The sequence below is a fragment of the Larimichthys crocea genome, chromosome VI (assembly GCF_000972845.2).
Source record: "Larimichthys crocea isolate SSNF chromosome VI, L_crocea_2.0, whole genome shotgun sequence".
NCBI classification, from domain to species: Eukaryota; Metazoa; Chordata; class Actinopteri; family Sciaenidae; genus Larimichthys; species Larimichthys crocea.
The window spans coordinates 14,628,255-14,652,850 of record NC_040016.1 but is presented as its reverse complement, the minus strand read 5'-3'; the positions used below and the strand labels follow the sequence as shown (position 1 = coordinate 14,652,850).

The 24,596-nt window shown below is 39.9% G+C and overlaps 3 protein-coding genes across 11 annotated transcripts in view; 1 reads left to right on the top strand and 2 right to left on the bottom strand.

Moving 5' to 3' along the window:
* arhgap9 (Rho GTPase activating protein 9) overlaps positions 1-4,188 on the bottom strand; it is a 40,082-nt gene extending 35,894 nt beyond the window's left edge. For 4 of the 7 annotated variants that reach the window (XM_027279216.1, XM_027279220.1, XM_027279221.1 and 1 more), the window contains exon 1: positions 3,941-4,187. The gene's annotated coding sequence lies outside the window, so the exon portion shown is untranslated. Of the gene's footprint in view, positions 1-3,940 lie in introns of all 7 variants that reach the window. The other 3 variants (XM_027279218.1, XM_027279219.1, XM_027279222.1) reach the window with 1 other exon arrangement.
* A 216-nt stretch (positions 4,189-4,404) lies between these two features.
* Positions 4,405-19,890, top strand: mars1 (methionyl-tRNA synthetase 1). Of its 3 annotated transcripts, none has more exons than XM_027279214.1 (22): positions 4,405-4,507; positions 6,644-6,734; positions 7,101-7,179; positions 7,466-7,597; positions 8,326-8,401; positions 8,552-8,736; positions 9,676-9,785; positions 9,874-9,990; positions 10,253-10,456; positions 11,501-11,702; positions 12,021-12,095; positions 12,350-12,520; positions 13,209-13,304; positions 14,091-14,208; positions 14,370-14,583; positions 15,985-16,116; positions 16,421-16,525; positions 16,826-17,021; positions 17,721-17,792; positions 18,091-18,117; positions 18,404-18,544; positions 19,155-19,890. In XM_027279214.1, exons 4-22 carry the CDS (start codon positions 7,490-7,492, stop codon positions 19,302-19,304), a joined length of 2,499 nt encoding a protein of 832 aa, XP_027135015.1. In that variant the 5' UTR covers positions 4,405-4,507; positions 6,644-6,734; positions 7,101-7,179; positions 7,466-7,489; the 3' UTR covers positions 19,305-19,890. The 3 variants fall into 3 exon arrangements, with proteins under 3 accessions (XP_027135015.1, XP_010730412.2, XP_010730413.2); XM_010732110.3 differs by lacking the exon at positions 4,405-4,507 and adding an exon at positions 4,514-4,760; XM_010732111.3 differs by lacking the exons at positions 4,405-4,507; positions 18,091-18,117 and adding an exon at positions 4,514-4,760.
* Positions 19,891-20,515: 625 nt separating this feature from the next.
* Positions 20,516-24,596, bottom strand: ddit3 (DNA-damage-inducible transcript 3). Its single transcript, XM_010732112.3, has 4 exons — positions 24,048-24,596; positions 22,477-22,538; positions 21,886-22,094; positions 20,516-21,695 (listed from the first exon to the last, which is right to left on the bottom strand). Exons 3-4 carry the CDS (start codon positions 22,039-22,041, stop codon positions 20,913-20,915), a joined length of 939 nt encoding a protein of 312 aa, XP_010730414.2. The 5' UTR covers positions 22,042-22,094; positions 22,477-22,538; positions 24,048-24,596; the 3' UTR covers positions 20,516-20,912.

Here is a 24,596-nt window from a genome sequence, read left to right as displayed (position 1 = left end):
TACAAGATCCGTTTCACATTAGGATTTTGTTTTTGAAGCAGTATTGAGGTATAAATCATGTTTCAGACAATTAAATGGCTTTTTGCACCTCATTAATAATTGTTTCTCAAAAATAGAGCCCAAATCGCTTGTTTTGTCCAATAAATGATCACAAACCTGAAGATATTACATTTACAATGATATAAAAACACAAGAAAGTAGCAAATATGCTCATTTTAGAATTTGGAAGAGGTAAATGTTTGGCATTTGCTTGAAAATTCACTTTTAATGATCAAATAATCACTTCAGCACTAACAGGAATGATTCAGGTAATGATCAAATAATCACTTCAGCACTAACAGGAATGATTCAGGATTTCAGGATTTTGTCCTTTGGGCCAGACTCAAAAGTGGTAAAACCGACCTGTAGCACTGTAAATATGTCCCGCCACATTGATTTATTTCCTTGTCAAGGTCTACTTCAAGATTTAATATGATTAACTTACCAAGATATGGATTTAGTAGTGTATTGTTATTGTCAGCAACAGCCATAACAATTTGTTATTCTAAAAACAATCTCTAAACAATACTTTTACTCTGATGGTGCCATTTAACCAGCATATGTTAATATAAAATATATATTATTAACTAATACTCATATGTTGTAAGTATCAATCTTTGAAAAGCATGGTATTCCTCTTTCACCATATTCCCACAATATTCTTCAATTGAAGAAAATGTCCCACAGAAGTCAAGAATGGTCTTTAGAGAATAACGAAATAAACCTTCACTCTCTGACTGGGCTCATGGGTTTGTTGCTGAGCCTGTGGGAATGTGCGGTACATTGATGTTTCTAATGAAGAGCACTGAGCTCTATTGATCCACTGGGGATGAGAGTGAGCTGTCAAAAGCTATCAGGCAAGTCAAAGACCCACTTTCAGCCCGGTATCACTAAAGTAAGCATGATACTGTTGGGGCACAAGAAAGAGTGGGTAAACCTCCCAAGGCAAAAACTATAGAGAAAAGGCAGACACTACTTTGATGCCTTCAAGAGGTTATTGGCTCAATAAAGAAACATTACACAAATAACAGTATGGGGTCAGAAGGTGTCAGAGAGTGTGTTTATCCATGGTGCCTTCAGGTCTATTTGGTATAATTGGTTTTCTAAGATCCTTCTGGGTTTTTTTTTCTTAAATTCACTGCATATGTGAAGGCAGACTGGGGCTGCAACTAACAATTATTTTCAATATAATTATTGGACTAATCATCAAGTCTATGACACATAAAAAAAAGTATATTTAGAGATTCAAAAATGATGTCTTGTTTTTCACAAATTTTGCCGATGTTTTTGTCATCATCATGAATCGTTTCAGCTCTATGGCAAATTTGTTTCATTTTAAATGATGTGACAGTGTATAAAACACTTTTGACATTGGTATTTATCATCTTCTCTTTTTCTGTTGTGTACAGTGCTGTACCTACAGTATGCATAATATAAGCTAGTGAAAGCACAAATCACTGCACAAATACTAAAAGTCAATGCAGGATTAAACTGGATTAGCACAGAGCACAGATCTAGTGAATGTAGGTGGAGCTACTATACTGTACAGTGGTGCTTTCATATAATATAGTACATTAAGTAAACAGCAGAATGGGTTTGCTCTTACTGAAGTGCCAGTGGTTTAACTATGTACTGCATGTATACTGGACACTAACTGCATCAGACTGTATTAATATTGCTTCCATGCCAATTAGTAATTACGCATTGAGTTAAATGTCTCAAACATCTCATCAGTATAAGATTTGTCTCTAATGATGCACTACTTTAAAGTTTCTCAAACTCGGAATCCTCAGAATGCTTATTAACTTTAATGTTCAGTCAGTGATATGAACTGAGTGAACAAAATATTAGTTAAATCTTGCATATAAACCAGAACAATTTAACACAAATGAATCACCACCTGTCAAATAAAAACTCAGAAACTCAGTGAAAGAAAGATTTATCCCAGGACTGTTGTATTTGACTGCTTTAATTTCAACTCCGTGTCATAAATAACCTGGTGACCGAGTGCACATAATGATATTTTTGGATATATTATAAATAAAAATGAAGTTATGATGTGTTCTAATTATACTATCATTTTGATATAATCTGTTTGAGGCTCCCATTTGCTCTTGAAAGTATGTCACATGACAGTTTTGGGTCATGAGAGTTTTTCTGTGACATAGAAATGGGGTCATGGGATAGAGAAACTTTAGTATGACCGGATTTCATTGACAGAAAGTTTAGAATAATGAGTAAATAATGTTATAAAGAGTATGATTTAGTCCTGCTGTATATGGAAAGTGTCACAAGATAATGTCTCTTATGATTTGGCACTATATATAAATAAAACTGAATTGAATTAATCTGAAGAGACAAACCAGTACATAAATACAGAGATAGTAGAATAGTAGAAAGCAAATAAGTCAGATGAGGTTTCACTTCACTTTGTGATGTGCCACCGTATCATTTTGCTCCACAGCTGATGCATGCAAAGAGATAGATGACAGACTTGTATCACAAAGCAGCAGAGTAATCTGACTATTACACCACACCACAATGTAAAACTCTTCAGTTTTTCAATCTGTCTTTGACACTACATCCACAACAGTGAGCACACTTGCAATTACAGCAAACTTCTATCCCCATGCTAATACTGCACATGGCAGGCACTTTTAATCAGTCAGTGTTGCAACTGGAGAATAATCTTTCAAGCCTGTATCGTCACAGGCTGGTGAAAAGGGGAGCAAATCTCTTGCTTTGCATGGACTTAAGAAAGATTATGAAACAGTAAAAATGCATTGCTTTAGTCAAACTGTTTCCATCACACCCTGTGGTTAACCCGTCCATACGCTTTCTGTAAACCGTGTAAGGGCTAAAACTTCCTTGCAGCAGCAATGTAAATATTTCCACGAAAAGAGACTTGTCATAATATGTTAAATGACTGCTTCTTATCTGTGTGACATCGTATGACTGGGAAATAGAGATGACCGAAAATGGGGTCATGGAGTCAGCACCCTTGTAGACATAACATATGTAAAATGCACCACCTGAAGGACTAGGTGTACTTGAATTAAAAGAAAAAATAATAATATATGGGTCAAGGCTGAACAGGAAACTTTAAAAAGCAGTGGTTGGAGGTTAAAGTGTGAGTTGTAAGTTGTTACGGTACATGTGGTTTGACAATACGATGTGGAAAAATAAGTTGTTTTGGAAAAAGTAGACTGGTTATTTTAGTAACAGCTAAACGTATGACCTATTTATGAAGGCAGGACTGCATGTACTGTACTGTCTGCTGCTAATTATGCAACAATAGTCTAGAAGTTTACTGTACGAACTTTACAGTAAAGAGAAGCACTATAATACATGCATTGTAAGTTCATCCACTGAATCAAGGCTTCAATTAGCTTTAAAAGCATGAACAACTTCTATAAATGTACAAAATGGTGGTAATTAAGTCAAAAGATTAATGATTAATTAAAGCCAGAAGATTTGACAGTTTTATTTATGAATAAAACTGTCAAATCTTCTGGCTTTAATTAGGAACTCATCAGTATGAATACTGATGAGTTCCTCCAATCATAATGAACGAGTGATTAGTTTGAGTGAGACTTCTTCTTAATTTTGTAGTCAGATGCGGCAGGTGATTAAATAATATGAGCTTATAAAAAACAATAACTCATAAAGTACAATCTATATTGTATTCCAGTGGCTTCATTTGATGAATTTAACAAGATCCAAACCACAATGTTTATAGTTTATACGTATATATAGAGAGAGTCAACAACAGAAACTGATTATGTTGCATTAAATATTTCCTGCACTGATGTGATATTTCACAGCAGAAATTAAATTTTCTGAGCAAACAGTTGAGCAGAAATCTCATCTTTGCATTCGAGGGACAGTCAACATCACTCACCTCACAGCGACGTGGTGACAGCTCAGTTATATCTTTGGTGTGAACTGCAGAGAGAAGCGGCAGTTGCGTCTTTTCTCTTGGGGAAAAAACAGAGAAAAAAATAATTGATGACTTCACATATTTCAGCTAACGGAAGCACAGAGAAGGACTCCGCCGTGCACTTTTGCAAATTAACACTCATACATAAGCACTAAGTTGCCCGGTGCAACAACCCATGATGACACATCCTCCTGGCGCTTTAAGTGAATAAAAAAATAGCTCTCGCCGTGTGGGTTTGGTGGCTTATGATTGGCTGCTGTCACCCAATATGATTTTACAGAGAACCAATGAAATCACTGAACAACCGGCGCTGTGGTGCGCGCATTTTATCACACAACGTCGCCCGGTATGAAACACACGTGACGAGAGACGAATCCCGCCCAACGTTGCCACAGTGGAATTAAAAACAAACACATCTCAGCATTACGCGTTTATGGGAGTTGTAGTTTATTTGACAGTCGGCTACCGTTTCAGTGAACGACCCCGACACCGCTACAAAAACTACATCTGCGCCATTTGTGTGAAAGGGTAAGCGCTGCTTGCATCAGCGTGTGGTCGGCACTCACTGACAAAGTTTGTATCAGCCGCTACTTGTCTTGTTTTAAAGTAAAAAAAACAACAACAACATTAAAGCACAGCCGTTAGTCGCAACATAGCGGAGAAGGTACCAACGGCCAGATGAAGCTCTTCGTCAGTGAGGGCAACCCGCATTGCCTGAAGGTGTTGGCTGCTTTAGAAGTGACTGGAGCTAAATGTGACGTTCAGTATGTCAACCACGAAGGTAAGAAAGCATGGTTAGCTTATCATTAGTGCGACAACAGCTGTCGTTCTCTAGAAGCGGACGTGGCTCGTCGTTAAATGTGCTTTTTGTCTAGTTTCAGCTGAGTTTGTGTCTGTAACGCCAACGGACGGTTGTAACTGTGGGACAACAAGCTAGATTAGCTGCGATAGCCGAGCTGTCTGTCAGTGTCAGTCACCGATGAATGGAGTGAACAGTCCACATGTGTCTGCAGCTGAGAAGCAGCTAGAAAACTCTCTTACTGCACATGCTTTGTTTTAGTCTTGTAGTACTGTTTGTTAGCTCCATGTAAGCCTTTGTTTACCTTCAGGTGTACTGTACTGTACAGTATGACCCTGGAACAGGCTGGATTTACTTGCATTGGCTTGCATTGTGTCTTATACAGTCATATATCTTAGTATACTATCTTTTAAAAATATATATTGCAAGTGTTGGAAATAGCTTACAGTGTTATAGTGTTGTTTCTGTCCGGCTGGTCATTCACCTACCAAAACAAAAAACCTTGATTAGATAATCAAGGACATGAAGACCTGGCCTGACCTGAATATATATAAAAAATAAACACAGCAGCTTATTCACAAAGAGAGAGAGAGAGAGAGAGAGGAGGCCAAACTGGCTCAAATCCAGGTTAAATTTGTTTACCCATCTAAGCCATGTGGTAACATGTATTCACAGTGACAAAACTCCATATGGTGATCTTAATATTATATATTTGTTACGATTGATGTTCATGTGATAGAGCTGACACACAGGTAAAATGTCTTCATAAGACACAAGAAGCTGTTTTTAATACAAGAAGCCCTTCATAGTTCAGCGATGAGTTTATCATGGTGTGTTTGTTTTGCATCAGGAAACAAGCCGTTTCAATAAATGCAAATTTAATTAGCAAATAAGGCGAGTTTGTGTGTTTTGGCATTAAGTTTGATTTAAATTAAGTAACTGAAACCGGTGTCTTAGAGTATTACTCACTAGATGCCTTATGTAATGTATCATCATCTAGACGCAAATTACATTCTAATTAAATGGTAATACATCCCAGCTTCAGCATTATAATCTGATTGTCGCAGACATATGAGAGAGAGGCTTCACTCCCAGTCCCAGATGTGTGTTAGTCCTCCTTGGGAGGTGGATCAGGACCATCTAGCATACAGCCACAGTGCATCAGTGAAGTGGACCGAGCTCAGAAACGCATTATGTGTATTAACATTAACATTAGGGGTATGTAAGTAGATTGCATCATACACTGTGGTTTGGTTATTTAGCAGTTGATTCATTACATAGTTTGAAGTATTGCATATTTATTAAGTTTAATGTAATATAAATGTTAGCCTTTCTGCTTTTCAGCTGTATTAAATCCTAGAGCCAACACAAACTATCAAAACATTCTGTCAAAGTGATGACTAATAATGAGAATAATGTGTTATGACCATCCCCTCATGTGGTGATCTGCTCAGAGTTCTGACAAATTCCAGATTAAGATCAGATCCCCAAACTTCCACTTGACATTTTTAGTTCTTCATAGATGATTTAAGTAATTTATCCAAGAAATACTGAGCCTGAGAATTTAAATAAAGGATTATCCTTGAATATGCCCCATTCGATTATAATATAAACTCTGCTCAGGGAGGGTTGAAATGAATCAGATGTAGATTTTTCTTCTCACACTCTAAATGGGTGGGTGTGTCACCCATTAGAAAGAGGTTTTACAGTATGAAACAACATGTTTCATCAGGTGAGGATTGTGGTCTAGCAGGTCTATAAACACACTCATCTGCATAATATCTGTTTTCTGTTGGGTGTGTGTTTTTAATTGGTCTTATCTGAACAAACATTGTGATGTTCTTGTTTTTTTTTCCCCCCCCCAGAGAGAGTGGTGCCCTTCCTTAGCCGTCCAGCCTTGCCAGCCCTGCTTCTGCCTAGTGGACTGCACCTATTCAGCTCCAATGCCATCTGCCGGTCAGTAGATTATTGCTTCCTGCTTGGTCTTTTATGAATGCCACTGCCAAGTTGACTCGAATGTCAAGACTGTGAATCACTGCCTCTGTAAAGGCCAGTTCAGCCAGATCATGTATTTTCATCTATGTCAGGCAGATGGCGTTGGCTGTTTTAAAATCTGTGCATCAGTTAAATTTTAATCCTTTAGTTTGACAATTAGAACATTCCAGGAAACGTTTGAGGCGCATTGTAACAAGCTCCCAAAAATATGCAGCACATTTGTGGCAGATGTCTCTATTTTACATGTGAAGAAAATCAGAAAATCAAAACCTTTCTTTAAAAAAAACAAGTAAGAATTCTTTCTGTTTCCACTTTTTAACACCATAGATACCTGTTTGAAGTAAATGGACAAGACTCAAGTGAACTATGCAATCAGTGGCTTGAATGGGAAGCCACAGAATTACAGGTAAGCTCAACATAAAAACAGACTGTTCAGTTTGTGTGTGATCTGTTGTCCAAAACACTAAACCTCTGTAGGATGCAAACTCAAGTCAACAGGGGCATAAATCCATGCAGCTAAATGATTAAAACTCATGCTCTAATGAACAATGCACAGAAGAAATCTATCAGGATGCTCTGTTGTGTTTAGGTAAATCGACTGTTTAACCTCAATCACACGTCTTTGGTTTACTGCTTGATCTGATGTCATTCAATCAATTTTAATTAATCTCTGTTCTGTCTTACTTGTCCAGCCTGCACTGCTACAGGCCCTTCACATGGCAGTGCTGCAGGGAAAAGGATCAGAGGTGTCCAAGGTCCTCCAGGGACCCCTAAACTACTTGGACCAAAGCTTGAGCAAGAAGAACACGCCATATTTAACTGGGGTACAGAAAGAACTTCTCCTGTTTAGCTACTGCACTTTCTGTTTTTCAGTGCCCATTTTAGTTGCATGTGTGTAGTTCATCTAGAAGATAAAGACAGACATACTCACTCAGGCGTTTCACTCCATATATGTCAAGTCAAAAGTTCATGATGCCTCTTTGGAAGCTCAGCTGAGCTTAACTCAAAGTCTCCTCTGTGCCACATCAGGCTCCTCCGGCAACATTTCTTTTTCTACTTTTTCTTTTTATAGCTGCTGATGCTGAGCCAGTGATGCATTTTTAAGTTAAAACGATTTATCTGGGGAAGAGGTCCCTTATGTTGCAGATGTGGGGAGGAGGGATCACTGCTCTGTGCTATTTGCAGCCCCTGTGGCAACAAGTCATCTGCGTCTGTCATATATCTCATGTGTACAGAAATATGATATGCTTCAGTGTCTTGGTGATTGTCATGGTTCGGAGGAACTTTGTGTAAAGCTAAATAAAAAAATGTGGTGAGCACACACAGTGAGGAAGTACACATAGTACATATTTAGTGAGGTGCAAGTACACAAAACGGTCGTCTTCCTCATCGTTCTGAATGTAGAAAGTCACAGGGGATGTGGTAGCTCCTTCCTCTGACTTGTTTAGGGGTTCTAAATACAAAGCATCTTGTCTTATATGAGGTGACAGAATAGGATAAACCCTTAGTTAAAGAATGGTGTGTGTTAATTGATCATTAAACTGTGTTTCAGGAAGCCGTTTCAGTTGCTGATGTTGTTTTGTGGGCTGCGCTATACCCCATTTTATCTGACTCTTCTCTAGCATTGGGTAAGTTCTAATCAACTTTATAAATCTTTGTTATAAATTTTCCGTCCATGAACTGATTGTTGGTTTCTTATTTTATTTTCCTATATTTCTTTATTTTCTTTTCAATTATTTTGTTCTCCACGTCCTTATCACAACCTTTTTTTTTTCCAGGTGAATGCAAGTCTGTGAAGATTTGGTTTGACCATGGAGCTGCTATGCATAGTCTCCAGTGTGCTGCTCAGAAAGTGCTGCAGGGGAAAGGCCTGCAGGGCATGAAGAGCTACATGCAGAAGCAACCTGCCCCTCAGAGCAGCCAGTGCCGAGACACACAGCCATGCAATAGCAGCCCTGCTGAGGTACGAGCCAGATCATCGGGATAACTATTAGAGTTAAAGGCTCTCTTACTGAACAAAAAGTATTCAGAGGTGCCTCAGTGCCTAAGTACACTCGTGCTTATGCCTCAGGAAACATGTACACCCAGTGAGGTTTCCAAAAAATACAGTGTCTTTTTTTATTTTTATTTCTTCAAGCTATCAGTGTGCCAACGCAAACAACACCTTGCTTGACTCACATATTGTCGCACGTCTCTTTTCCCACATTGTCTGTCCTTACTACACTGTAGCTTTATCACTTGGGAATAAAGTTAAAGCATTCAAAGGGTTTTTAAGGTTCAAATTTACCTTCACTTAAGCTAGGCAGGGCTCTCTTGTAAAGCAGATGCAGTCTCTGTGTGAGAGTTAACCTGGATTTATGAAAGCTAAATTAACACCCATGTTGGGATCTGGAACCTGCAACATGTAGAGGTTACATCACTCATCCTCTTTAGCCTCTGTTTCTTTCTTGTGTGAGCATAGAAGGATTTGAACAGGTGTCAATCAAATGCAGCAGTCGAGGTTCCCTGTCAGAGGACGTTGCTGTGTGTGAATCTCAGATTGCTAAATGCTTTAGCTTTGGGATCAGAGGTCAAAAGATCAGGTGAAAAAGGTCAAACACTGTTTAACAGTTGAGTGTATTTTTGTCTTTTATATGGTGCTTTAGTGAGAGACGGTTCTTGATAAGTACTACTGCAGTTAGATAGGGAAATGCTTTTAAAAAACACTTTCTGTATACAGTATGAGTCTTTTGACAGGTCATCATAGATCTGCGACCTGAAACTCTCTTCAGCCATGAAGTCCTTCATGTTCGTGTTAATTAAGCTCACTGTGTGAATTGTTAATGTTTTATCATTTCTGTGGCAAATATCGACTCGTGGAGATTACTAACCTAATGATTCTTTTTATCCAATGTTTGTTTAGAGTGAGGAAGGTGAGCGTTTGGTTTCAGAAGAGGAGATTGAGGCAGCTGCTCTCACCTGGAGTAAAAGTTTGAACGCCTGCCCATTGGTTGCAAACAGACAACACCCCATGTAAGAGATCTTTCTATTCTAGACGTTACGCAGATACAGTGATTTGCAGTGAGTTTGTAAAGATTAAAATCTGTTGTTTTCCTATCAGTTTGCCACAAGAGGGCAAGCGAAACCTGCTTGTGACCAGCGCCTTGCCTTATGTCAACAACGTCCCCCACTTGGGCAACATCATCGGTTGCGTCCTCAGCGCTGACGTCTTCAGCAGGTAGAAATTGAATCTTGTAATTCCTTTTTTCTGTCTACATAGGTGCAGTCATGAACTGTACTGTACTAGACAGATTTAAAATCCACTGTCATATATAATGTACAGTACAGACATAACACAGTATCCTGCGGTTTCCTCTTCACTCACCCTCTCTCTAATTCATCCTGTACATCATCTTTTTTTCTCCTCGTCTTTTATCTTCCCTTGTCTCTCATTTGCCATCCCGCTCTGTATCTCTTATGCCGTACTCTCCTCCTCTAAGGTACGGCCGCCTGCGAGATTGGAACGTGCTGTTTGTGTGTGGCACAGATGAGTACGGCACAGCTACGGAGAACAAGGCCAGAGAGGAGGGTCTGACCCCGCAGCAGATCTGCGACAAGTATCATGCCGTTCACTCCAGCATCTACAAATGGTTCCAGATTGACTTTGACTATTTTGGCAGAACCACCACCGAGAAGCAGACGGAGTAAGTGAAAGCAGCAGAGTCTGTTTGTCATGTAATCTGCTGTTATGAGTTTCTTGACCCTGGTCCTCCCCTGGGTTCGATGTGGTTGTAACACCGCTTGGCTTTGGTAAGAAAAGGCACGTTTACATACGATTACTACACAGTTACGCAACATAGGATTACTATAATCTTGCAGTAGATACTGATGTGGATGTCTAGCCCTCTCTGACATAAATTCTACTTTACTTAATCTCAGATTATGTTTGTAGAATGTGGGTTATTGATTACATTTCCAAAGTTAACCAAAGAAAGGAAGAAATCATATTTAACAAAACATTTGTTTTAATACTTCAGTTAAGCAGCACTGTGTATAGTATGACACTGTGTCACCTATGAATTAGTCAAACATTGGTCCAACACGTTAAATAAGATGCAGGTTGTGTGTTAAGTAGATTAAAGATTTGAGAAGACGGGTTTTTGGTGGGTTTACCTACTTGCATGTGAAGACAGTTTACAAAAGAGAGCCACTTTTCCTCAGTTAAGAAGAGACTTTAATTCTTGAGCTTGTGCATAGAGAAGGATTACAAAGATAAAAACTCTTGTTTTGGGGCATTTGCTTTGATGGAGTACAACATAAAAAGGCATCAAACACCATGAACCAGAAAGTGAAAATGGCCCACAGACGTTTGACTTGGTTCATGAAAAGTGGTTTGGATGTTAAGTCTTTTTTAGATTTACTATCCACCACCAAAGATTACAATCAGATTTATTTTTGTGTACCATTTTGCTTGAAGTTTTTCGAAAGAAATCAAAAACACAAACTGACCTCCTTCATCTTCTTTTCTATTTTGCTATATTAATCCATAAAGTTTACATCATTTTCTAGCCAACAGTAGTATGAATCTGAGATAGGAAAACAAAAATGGGGTCAGGGTATAATGATGCGCTAGATCCCACATGACACAATCGTCAGTATTCATACACCTTTAAACTTTAAACTGCATTTTCTCCTTGTATACCGGGCACATCCCTAACTTATCTTTTAACCATCTTTTATCCTTACAGAATAGCCCAGAATATTTTCTGGCGACTCCACGAGCATGGTTTCCTCGTGGAAGACACGGTGGAGCAGCTGCGTTGTGAAAGCTGCCAGCGTTTCCTTGCTGACCGTTTTGTGGAAGGCACCTGTCCCCACTGCAGCTACCCCGAAGCTCGTGGTGACCAGTGTGACAAGTGTGGGCGGCTCATCAATGCCGTAGAGCTCAGGGTGAGTTGGGAGGAGTGTGTTGATCATAAAAGGCAAGAGGTGGATGATGACGGCGAATCTACGCTGATTATTGCTCCTAATTGCCATACTATTTATTCTTCTTTGTTAATATAAAGGCAAAAATTATGTTCTGACACTTACTCCTTTTAGATGTTAACTTCATTTTGAAACTACAACCTTTACTATCAGTTTATTATATAATCATATTATGCATTTTTGCTGCACTAGAACTTTTTTTTGTTTGTCATAGATGTAAAAATCAGGTTAAATGTGTCCTAACCAGTGTTGAGTGTCATTGTTGATGGCTGTCCCCTCCAGGAACCCCAGTGTAAGGTCTGCAGGCAGACTCCTGTCATCCGCTCCTCCAAACATCTTTTCCTGGACCTGCCAAAGGTATACTTTTCATACTGCCATTGTAATTGCCTGGGTTGTCCATTCTATGGTTTAAATGTGTTTTTTTTTTCGGCACAGGGAATTGAGAAGAGTAAAAAAATAAATAAATAAGTGTAAAGTAGAATTCAAAGTCCGACAGCTTGTGGGAGGCAGTTATCCCTGTGGTAATTGTATTACAACCACTCTGTGGTTTAGAGTTAAGACGTTTGGATGTTTTCGTCAGCATTTTCATTCGCTCTCTTTCTCTCATGTAGCTGGAGACTCAGTTGGAGCAGTGGCTGGACAAGTCAACCAGCACAGGAGACTGGACAGCAAATGCCAAACAGATCACTCGCTCCTGGCTGAGAGATGGACTCAAACCTCGCTGCATCACCAGGGACCTGAAGTGGGGAACGCCAGTACCTCATCCTGACTTTAAAGAGAAGGTCTGCTATTGCCCGGAGTAAAAAATCCATCTTTCACATAAAAACCTTGCTTGTTTATACTTTATTATACAGTAGAGAGAAGATGCACACACACACACCACTCTGTTTTTCCTCTTTTATTGAAATATTATAAAGCCCCACTGCTATGCTAAATTACCTTGCTGTGAAGATAATGAATGTAAACACTTAATATCTAAGGTCAGCTTCCTAATTAAACATTAGATATGACTGTGCACTTCATTAACTGTTTACAAAATCTGCAGTGACTGATAATACTGCAGTGCTCACTAATGCTAATGCTCACTAAATCTGGTGCTTTGCTGGAAGACTCTATAGGCATGTCTGAACATGTTGGAACGCTGACCACTTCTTGTAGTGTACACATGTATAACTTTATATATTATACATGTACTTTATATATTCTACATACATATACATAAATAAGATATACATCTATATATAACCCCTACATACATCTACATATAACAATATACACTATTATATATATATATATATCTATATAATATATATCTATATACATATAATATATATATATATCTATATCTTGTAGTGTATCCAATCTTTGTTTCTTTTTTCAGTGTGATGCAGATGATTTTTAGAATTTGTTTCTGTAACACAAAGCAATGCAGAAATCCTTTGTCGCTCATGATTCTTGCTGCCTCTGCAGGTGTTCTACGTGTGGTTTGACGCCCCCATTGGTTATCTGTCCATTACCGCCAACTACACCGACAAATGGGAAACGTGGTGGAAGAATCCTCATCAGGTAAACCCACCCCCGACACATGTTGTCAGAATTTATGAGGCGAGCAGAGCACTGATGCGTAAGCTTGGCACAGATTTTGTTCTCTTTACAACATAGAATGGGTCTGATTGCTTTTTTTTCATTGCCCCATCTGGTCTTTTGCACTTTTCCATTAGGACAAAGTGTAATTCGTAGCCTCATATAACCCTAATGCGAAACAGATGAAGACGTAACCTGTTTGCTTATGAATAAAACTCACAGTTTTGTACCCGGAGCTATGATGTACACACAGTATTATATCTGGACTCGTCCCCTCTAAAATAAAAGTGTCAGCAGGATTGTTCTACCATGGTGATTTTTGTTGTTCATGAGGCTGTTGTCAGCTTTTCTTCGAAATATGGAACTGTTATATTAGATGATAGTCTTTCACAACATTCAGCTTCCCACACTTACAGTAAAAAGTGTCGATCTGGAGACACGTCCTAGGTAGCTGGCTTGATTATTTACATGTAGACTTTTATTTAACTGCAAGTTCTTTTTATTATTTTTTTATTTAAAAAGACTTGAAACCCTATAGATTAAAAATAAAAAAAAGATATCTTCTTCACTGCCTCTGACTCATCCATCTCATCTCCATCTAAAACCCCAGGATTGAGCTCCTGTTATGTGTGTGTGATGGTCTGTATTTCCAGAGAGAGCAGGATGGGGGTTGGGGGAAAGCTGATAAGTCCTCTTTGAACTGGATGATCTCATGATGATCTAATATGATGTCATCCTCACTATGCTGTGTCGTGCTTCTGCCACCAGGTGGAGCTATACAACTTCATGGCCAAAGACAATGTGCCATTTCACAGTGTGGTGTTTCCCTGCTCCCTACTGGGTGCTCAAGACAACTACACTCTGGTCAACCACCTTGTTGCCACTGGTAAGACCGATTTCACCAGTTAATTCATTATTTACATATCTTAATGTTTTTAAAACACCGTAATGGTGCATTCAGCGCTCAACACAAACATGATCAGTCTCAATCACACTGGAAATTGAGGTTAAGCTTTGACCATAACTTATGCTGTACCTTCCCCACAGAGTATCTGAATTACGAAGACACTAAGTTCTCCAAGAGCCGTGGCGTGGGTGTGTTTGGTGACATGGCCAAGGACACGGGCATCCTGTCTGATGTGTGGCGGTTCTACCTCCTGTACGTGCGTCCAGAGGGACAGGATTCAGCCTTCTCCTGGGCCGACATGGCTACGAAAAACAACTCTGAGCTGCTCAACAACTTGGGCAACTTCATCAACAGGTTGGTTGTAGTCACATCTTAGAAAATGAATTCCTGCCCTCTACACATGTTGCAAACAGTCGAATTTGTGAGTGAAACACAGCATTTAACTTCAAAATGATCCTGACAAGGTGACCTGCACCAATCTCCCCATGATACTTGTTTCCTGACACCTGCCCTTGCTACATGGTTCTTTGTTTTACTGTTTCTTTTTCCTGTTTTAATAGTTTTTATCTGTTATCTGTTATATCAGCAAATCACACAGCAGAACTGTCATCCAGTCTAATTAACAACAAAGTTTCCAGATTGTTGTACTCATTGAAAAAAAGTCTGTTAGCGCAGTAACTATTACAAGAGGCTCACCCTAGTTTTCTAAATTTGTTTGGGATGGCGTAATTTAGCCCCAATTACATCGCCTCAAATGATTTTTTAAAGATCAGGGTTAAATCCCACATCAAAGATTTTTCTCAGTAGCTTTTTTTTTTTAAAGTACCTTGATCTTCAAAATTGGTCTCGGGCAGCAGTTGATTCCTAATTGGTTCAAAAATATCTTGTAGATTGCATCCAGCCTAAGGTGTTGGAGGTAGAAAGTATTCTGCTTCAGAAAAGAAATTCTGTCCTTGCCTGGATCCAATTACTAAATCACTACATCATTAGCGACAGCGTGTCCGTCTTATGCCGCTTTTTCAAAGTCATGAATGATTCTGGGCTGAGGTGTTTCAGCTAATTGCTGTTAAGTTGAAACTTTGGCTGTTGAGAATTTCAGCTTGACAAACCAAGATGGCTAAATTCCTACTTAATATTTACCAGCAGTAAATATTACTTTATTGATTAGGATGATTCTGTTACAGTAAGAATATTTACTAGGATGATTTAAAAAAAATAAAAATGCAGGTCACACAAAGTTCATGTTCACGCATCAGGATCACAGTTCCTTGTAAATCTGACAAACATGTAATAGCATTTTGGTTTGGCAGACCTTTCTAAGGGGGCTGAGACATGAGAAAAATATAGAACAGTTGTTGCATCAGACATGACATGACTTACTACAGACATCCTCCTGATGTACACATCATACTCATTCAAAAAGCGGACTCCCTTCAGACGCAGGTACAACATAGAGGCGACAAAGAAGCCATGAAGAGGTTCAATTCAGCACATTGTTGTGTTAGTTTACACTACATGAGCACTGTATTACATCTGGCAACAAAATCTATAATTTATAAACAATTAGCAAGTCAAGTAACGCGCTCTTCTCTCACGCTCTTCTCTCGCGCTCTTCTTCACCCTCTCTCTTTCACGGTTTCTCTCGCTGCTTTTCTCTCTCTCCGTTCCGACATTTTTTCCCCTAACCCCCCCCTTTTTTCTTTTTTCTTTTTTAATCTGTCTCATTAAAATCCCCTTCTCCCCTCTCTCCTCCAGAGCTGGCATGTTTGTCACTAAGTTCTTTGAGGGCTGTGTTCCTCCGATGGAGCTACAGCATGAAGATAAGAAGCTCCTGGCTCTGGTGGGCTGGGAGCTGCAGCAGTACATCCAGCTCATGGACAAAGTCAAGTAAGACTATTTGAATCACATACCCGTCAAAGACTGAGGTTGGGATTTGGTTAGAAATATATCAATTTAATTGAAATGACATTTAAGAATTCTGCTTATCTTTGGATGATTAAAAAATGATTCATATTTAAATGTATATGAAAATTATCTACTAACTACCAAATTGTATCATATTGAGATATATCCTGATATTAAAAGTGACACATACATGTAGATAAATCCATATTCTGTATGATGGATTGTGGTTGCATAATGTTTTTATTTGATCTACAATCATCAAATTTTCTCTCAAATGTTCCACCAGAATCCGTGATGCTCTGAAGCACATCCTCAACATCTCTCGCCACGGCAACCAATACATTCAGGTCAACGAACCTTGGAAGAAGATAAAGGGAGGAGACACAGAAAGGTGAGATGGCCTTGACCAGTTTAACACACCGTATCTGTGCAGATCCATACAAAGTAGAGAGATCTGTGTTGCGCTTTGTTAGCTGTGACTCAAATGTGTAAATTCTCAGATTATTTTAGACAGAAAAATTACTCAGTATTCAGTCTTTTATCTCCGGGCACTGGAAAATTTAATATGATTTGGCACGGATTGATTTTGTAAAATAAATTCTTAGAAGAAAGAAGTATTTGTATGTACAGTGACTAACCAAAACATTAAGATTCATGATCTGTCTGACTAACTGATCTCTCTCCTCTTCAGGCAGCGTGCGGGCACAGTGACCGGCGTGTCTGTGAATATCTCCTGCTTGCTCTCAGTGATGCTGTTTCCATACATGCCATCGGTCAGCCAAACCATCAGGGATCAACTCAACGCCCCACAGTCTTGCATCAATACCATGTTGCAAGGCACTGGCGCCTTTGTGTGTGCCTTGAGTGCCGGCCACCGTATTGGCACTGTGAGTACGACCTGTAAAAGTACACACACAGTTCATCCATGTGAAGACACACACGAACCTGTGGAACCTCCCGTATGTTGACGCTGGGTGATACAATGAGGATGCAACAGTCTGTCAATATTTCACTGCTCTGGAGGACATTGTAGTCGTGTCAACACACACACGCACATACACACACACACACTTAAGAATAATAGCCTAGACGGTGTTTCGAGGCCTCATCCTTTCAGCAAGTTTCTCTGAGGCCACTTGTCCCTTCAGGCCTAATTGTGGTGACCTGTGTCTGCAGCAGCCTGCCAACGCTGCATTCGATCTCCAAGGCTATCATGATTCGTGACTGAGGTCTCCAGGCAAGGAGCAGCAGACAACACTAACATAATGTCACACTAATGTACCATACACGACGCTCATGTGTGGACAACTTATCTGATAAATCACACCTTTCGTCATAAGTGTAATGGTGCATTGAAGTGCGCCGATCATGATCGAAAACTCTGCAAACCCAAATTTCTCATACATAGTTATCCACTTACTTGCATAATCCTCTTTGTTCAAAGAGGAGCAAGGAGCCTCCAGGTTATATTTTCCCGCTACACTGGCCTTGAGCTGGATACACACTCGCAAACCTTTAAAATACTGCATATCGTTTTTTGAATTTCTACCTTTTTGTTCCCTTTTGTCAAACCATTTTATCTCCAGGTCAGTCCGTTGTTCCAGAAGCTGGAGGTGGACCAGATTGAGGCTTTGAAGAAGAGATTTGGTGGACAGCAGGTATTTGATGTTTATAATGCCTAATGGTGTGTTCATGAGTTCAGTCAGGTCTTGTGGTAATATAGGTTGACTATTTATGAATAATGAAATAAGAGCGAATTGATAATGAAAAGCCGTTCACGGGCCTCTGTAGGACTGCCGTCATATGAAAAAGAATTGTATGCTTGAGATTTATCTGCCTTTTGAAACGTGATGCAGAGCAAACACACTATGAATGTTTAAATTATGTATCGAGCATCCATCATATAGATAAAAAATAATCCCTCTCTAAACCTTCTCCTCAACCGCCTGCCTGTAGCCTGAAGATGAACCACCTAAAAAAAAGGTATCAAGCGGTATTTTGAGTGTGAAGAGTCGAACTGTTATGTCAATGTTGATTCCCGCACGCCTTCAGTAACACTAGCACCTCATCTAACGGTTTTAATTTTTACTCATCCCCGTGTGTCCGATGTGATTCTCTGTCCATTCACACTGCCTGACTCATAAAATCCCGTCAACATTTTGAGTGATCAGTGGTATTGTCTAAAATGAAGCAAATAATCTCTAGAAATAATAACCATCAAAACGCCTTGAAAATTCAAACATCATCTTGTGTCTGTTTCCTCCCTCAGACGGCGGCTCAGGCTGCTGCCAGCGCTCAGCCTGCCACTGTGCCAGCTCCTGCTGCTCCTGCTGCTGCTGCTGAGGTGGTGACGGTGAGCGGAGTGGACCCAGAGAAAGCCAAGCAGCTCACACAGGCTGTGGCTGAGCAGGTGAGAACGCTGGCTAGTGGCAACGCACTGTTGAGCTGTCAACTTGCAAAAACCCAAAGTCTTACATTTTTGGACATTTTGACATCAATCATCCGGTTGTGTTTTCCAATAAGATCGTTTTATTCGCCGTATTTTGCTTTTAAGATTGTCTTCTCATGACAGGAATAACATAACGGGTGTCGTCTTCCGTAAAGGAATGAAAAACGCGCTCGTGACTTCTAACTACTCACCGCTGAAATAAATAAAATAAACGGCTTATTTTAAAAGCTACATTTAATTTAAATCTATATTTTGAAAATGATCAGGTAACGCTTGAGTTTATTATTAATTGATTAAAATTTGTCTACAAATCTATATAATTATTCTACAAATTTAAGTTATACTTATCACTATAGGCGTGCGGCGGTTACATTTATTAATTCTCTGTATTTCTCAAATCCAGACTGATGCGTGTAATTACAAACTCAGAAATTACCGTCTTGGTTAATTGCAAACTATTTGACAACCAAGCTGCGAACCTCTGTTTGTCCATTTACGCTAAAGTGTTTAATCAAAGACAAATGTGGGTGTGAGAAATCTATTAAAACCTGTCATTTTTAATCTATCACAGGGGGAAAAGGTGCGAGCACTAAAAGCCCAGAAGGCAGAGAAGGCCGTGATCACAGCAGAGGTGGCCAAACTGTTGGACCTTAAGAAACAGCTGGCTCTGGCTGAGGGGAAGAGCCCTGAGCCTGCACCTCAGAAGGGCAAGAAGAAGTGAGGCGGGGAATGAAAAAGTGATAGCAAAATGATGGAGGTTTGTCAGCGGAAGAGAAGAGTAGCATGGTTTGAGGTATGATAATGGAGAATGGGAACAAGATGTACACTAAGAGAGAGATGAGGGTATTAGCTTAAGGCAAAGCCGTGACAGGATCTAAGACAATGTGGTATTGGCACTGAGGACTAATGAAATGCTGGATAGGCCGACGGGGAAACGAAAACACACAAAGAGTGTGAGTCAAATGAATAGAGCTACAGAATGGAGGGATTTTTCCAAATCCCTACACCAAAAGAAACTGATTTTATACTCTCCCTGTGATAAAGTCAGCATGCGATATTAGCGTTGGAAGGTGTGTTGCGCATTTAAAGATGTTTTTTTATATCCCCGGAAAATTGTTTTTTGCCATTTGCCACAAATAACCCTTTTTGGATCCAGAAACTGAATTGATTAAATTCGGCTAAAAATGGTCTGTACTCGTCCCCTCCCCCTTTCTTTGGTTTACACCATTTTCTACAAAAGAAAAAAAAAATCATTCATACTCAGGTCATTCAGAGGGAAAACCAATAAATACTACATGACACAAAAAGTTGCACATTTTTTTTCCTTTTTATTGCAAATTCGGGATTACAATGAAAGATAAAATAAACGGTGTGGTAAAATACCTGTATTTGATGCAATCAATGATAAAAGCCATGCATATTATTCTACAATTAACAATCTATGTGACTACAATGAGAAAATAACAGTGGATATGTTGGCATTTTACAGTACAAGCCATTACAGTACAATAGTGTATATATATTAGTTATATAAAAATAGTAAATCAGAGTAGAACAAATTGTGGTAATATTACCACAGAATCCCATATTGATAGAAAAGGTCAGCTTAGAAAGTATAGCCGGGTCTTACTTGCTGTATCTAAATACACATACACACAAACCATAGGTTATAAAAAAAGTAAGAAAGAGTATGAATTCTCTCCCAAAAAAACTCATTCTTTCATACTCACACTGCACTGGGCACTTTCAAACTTTTCCTGAGCTCCTAAACTCTCCACAAATTGGGGCAAATAATCTCTGCTAGCCGGATTGCAGCCCTTTAACGTAGGAGTTACAATTATTGCAAAATGGTGGGAAAGGATGACAATGAAATGCACTCTGAATTTATTTCCCTTCTGGCCAACATACAAATCATCAAATGCTCATAACTGCTTTTTTTTTTGTGCCATCCTATTTGGAGGAACTTCGAGTTAGGCATTCTTTAATATGACAAACATTCATCAAAACCACTGTATCACTGCACTTAGAGCTGCCTGTTCTACCGTTTCTTTTATACATGCTGTGTCTTTTCATTTGCCGCAATGCTGTTGCAGCCCCTTCTCTCTGTGCCTTTTCTTCTCTTGACTTTCATCACTTTGCGACTTTGTGCCATCTTAAGCTCTGTCTTTTCATAAAAAAATCATCTTGCTTATAAAATATCTTTGGTTTCCATCCTTCCTGTCTAAGAGGCATTTCATGACCACTGTATTACACCTTTCCTTTTCCCACCACTGCTTATTCCAATTCTGTAGGACCTGTCATCTTTTTATTCCTGTCTTCCATTTCCTCCTCATTTCCTGGTGTTGACTAGTCTCTCTATCAGGGCTCTACGTGTCCTCTGTACCTCCTCTCCAAGCCTTTCAATCTCTGCTTTCAAACGCTCGTTCTGCTCCGTCAGCTCCTGTACCTTCCTCTCGTTCTCCTGCTCTCTTTCTTTGCGACTCTTTTTGGCTGACGAGTAGGATGAGGATGTTCGTTGTGTGGAGGAGGCGAAAGAGGACAAGGCACTGTTGGCCCTCTCGCTGGTGGTTCTCTTGCGTTTTCCCAGGCGCGAGGATGGGTAGACAGAGGGAGAAGAGACAGGTGAGGAGGGGGAAGAACAATTTTGAGATGGCGACTGAGAGGCTGAGGAGGAGCAGGATGGAGAATCGGGGACACAGGGCAGTTCCTCCTCGCTGGCTGAGGGAGACGCAGGTTGGACATTATTAGCCTGGTGGTGTTGATGGTGATGATAATAATAGCCACCGCTGATCACTGCTCCGCTCGGATCCACCATTCCCACTCCTCCTTCACTCAGCAACTCGAAAAACTCAGGAGGCAGCAGATCACTGCCACCTCCCGCCGAGCTATCTCCACTTCTCCCACTCTCAGCCTCTGCCCGCCGCTCTTCTGCAACAGCTGGACTCATGCAGGAGGAGGAAGAGGAAGAAGATGATGATGAGGTGTGATGCAGAGGCTGGGTGTTGTGGATCTCCTCTGTTGCCCTCTGGACACCCTCGCCCCACGTCTGGCTTCCGTCCGTCAGCCACGTCAGAGAACAACTCTCCAGAACATCCAGAAACTCCGGCTCCTTCTGCAAGCAAGAACACAAACGTTAACGCCCGTCGAAACATCGAAAATATCACAGTATAAAAACATTTCACATAACTTCGCAAATCGCTAAAACGAATCTAAAAAATTGAAATATTAACGAAAATATGACTGGCTGAGACACTCACACTCATCATAGGTGTGATAGCCATTTCATTCTTAGAGCTACTGACCTCGGTGCATGTGGGGGCACGTGCTAGTTTTGCCCCTCCCGTGTCGGAGCCCAGAATATCCTGCAGGTCCTCATACCACGCCTCCAACTCTGCACCACACAACGGCCCCACGCCAGGGGGGTACGGCGGGGGCAGGTGTAGCCACTCGGCAGTCATCTCGCCAGTCAGTCACAACTCACAGATACTCGGCCACACGGTTCACACTGGACCTGTGGGTGCAGAGCAGCTGCATGTTAGATGACTGACACGTCACAGAAACTCTGCCCTGTTCGCTTTAGTCTCTACTGTTCTGCAACTGAGTTACGGTGTGTGGAGGTGTGCAGGGATAAAAGAAGCCTTATCCGTATAATTAGTTACAGCATGATAGATGAAAACCAAAGTACAGTTTATTGTGTAATCCACTTAACTGTGAAATGGAATAACAGTGTTACTAAGTGCAATAAAATTGCTGATAGGAGGAAAAGTCAAAATATGTATAAAAATGTAGATAATTCAATTCCAAAACCAAGTCAATATTAAAATAAACAAGTCGTTGAAGTCAAAATTTTCCATTCACATCCAGCCTTTTTAAAACGTCAAGGACCAATTTACCTTTCGAAAGTCTCTGTTAATCAAGTCTGCCAATTTGTTGGAGATAGCCTGTCCCAACAATTCTGTAAGAAAAACAGTATTTGATAGGTTAGTGTTAAATAATGTGGAAAATGTTTCTTCTGGAGGCTGAAATTTGCTGAGATCTCAGAAATCAAAATGATGATTTGCACAAATACACAGTAAGAGAACAAAGGGTGCCTTAAATAAAACATTAAGGGCTGCTTTGGAAAATCACAGAAAAATAAAATAACTGAACAAAAAACTAAATTAAATTAAATAAATGCTAAAATGATCAACATGGGTGGAGAAAATAAAAACCCTGTCACTTAATTCTTGTAAACAAAGACCAAAATATTCTCCACTGCGCCCCCTGCTTTCTACGGTCCTCAAAACACGCTGGGGTCGATAAACAAGTGGTTAAAACCGACGAGTAAATCCTTATATTGATCTTTCCTGGGCTGACAGTCAGCTCTGCTATTTCAATTCATGCTTAAAAGCTGTCAAAAACATAAATTAGGACACAAAAGCCATCATAATTATTGAAGACAAAGCTTGTAAATGAAACATTTCATTAAAAAAAAAGAAATCCGCTTTTCTCCTTTTAAGGTTGAATGAGAAAAACCTCCATTGATTTTCTAATTTTCTAAAAAAACATTCCTCTAGATGTGAAGATAGCAGGGGTGTTAATTATTAAATCACAAAGTGATAAATAATAAAAGAAATCTGCTTTAACCTGGTGTCAAACGTCAAAGCTCCCCGTGTTAGAGCCACCGTACCGGCTTAAAACTTTAGTTTGGTCAATTAAAAACACGCCAATTATTATTTTCTTTATAAAAAAAATGATTCAATGTTTAAAATGTAAATATTTTATTTTTTTAAGTTGGGCTTCATGTCCACTTTGAGCCAAGACAATTACGTCATGGAAACCCAAGTCCAGCAGGAGGAATGGGCGAAACAAAAGGAAAACGTACAGAGAGAGGAAAAAGAGTGGCTTTGTGAGGAAGGAGACAAAACTATACAAACATCTGTTTATCACTCAGTGCTCAACATTTACTTCACGATGCTCTGTCACAGGCACAGCTGTCACTAAATTAAACCGAAAAAAGAAAAAGAAAAAAGAAAGCCGTCCAGTTTGGAGTCAACAGCCCCACCAAACACTGTCAGACGTCACACGTCAGGCTGATGTCTTAGTTTGTGCAAATTAAAATGACACTTCCAGAAATCTTTATATCACTTTAGATTTCATATCTAAGAGAAATTCACAGGATATTTATTTTTCGTGGCTTTCGCTCAAGAGTCAAAACTTCCTAGACCGTGTGTGTGTGTGAGCTTTGACCACTTGTCAAACACACACACACACACACACACACACCAAAAAAAAAAAAAAAAAAAAAAAACAACTCGATGGAAATGTATGATTGATTAAGACAACTGTGTTTCTTCTAAAAACAGCACTGGGATATCTGCCCAAAAAACATCAAGTCTAACTTAAACCACTTTAAGTAGCCGTCACACCCCCGAAAAGACTCCAAAAAAAATAAAATAAAAACTAAACAACAATGTCCACTTACCCTTTTTCTTCTATTCGCTCGCCTTCTCGACTGTCTTGAACTCGAATGTGGATGTTTTAGTAAAAATTGGTGATAGCTCATGTTAACCATTGTTCAGTCTTGACGGCTGAATGTGATTTTTCGGAAACTCCCGGCGGTGTTTATATGGAGGGGGGCAGGCCAACCGAACTATGCACGGGAAGACGGGCTTCGTCACAGCCTAGCTTTGACTGGGATGAGCGGCGTCGTGACGGCTCAATCCGGAGCGCGGAGTTAAGATCTTTCCCTTGGCGACATCCAATCGAGTGAGGGGAAACGAGCGCCGAGGCGGGCTGCTGGAGGTCGTCTGGGCTGGTTGTTCTCTTCACCGAGCCTGTATAGTTTGTACGAGCAGCAATTGTGATGCAGTCATAAGACGGCCAGGACGAATTTGGGGCGTATGGGAGTCACATGAAAGGAATGATGCAATGCTTGGCAACCAATTTCTAGCTGGGGATAACACCAGCAGAATCAGAACATGTTTTATTAAACAGTGTTGGCTCTAACTAAAAATCTGAAAATATACATATA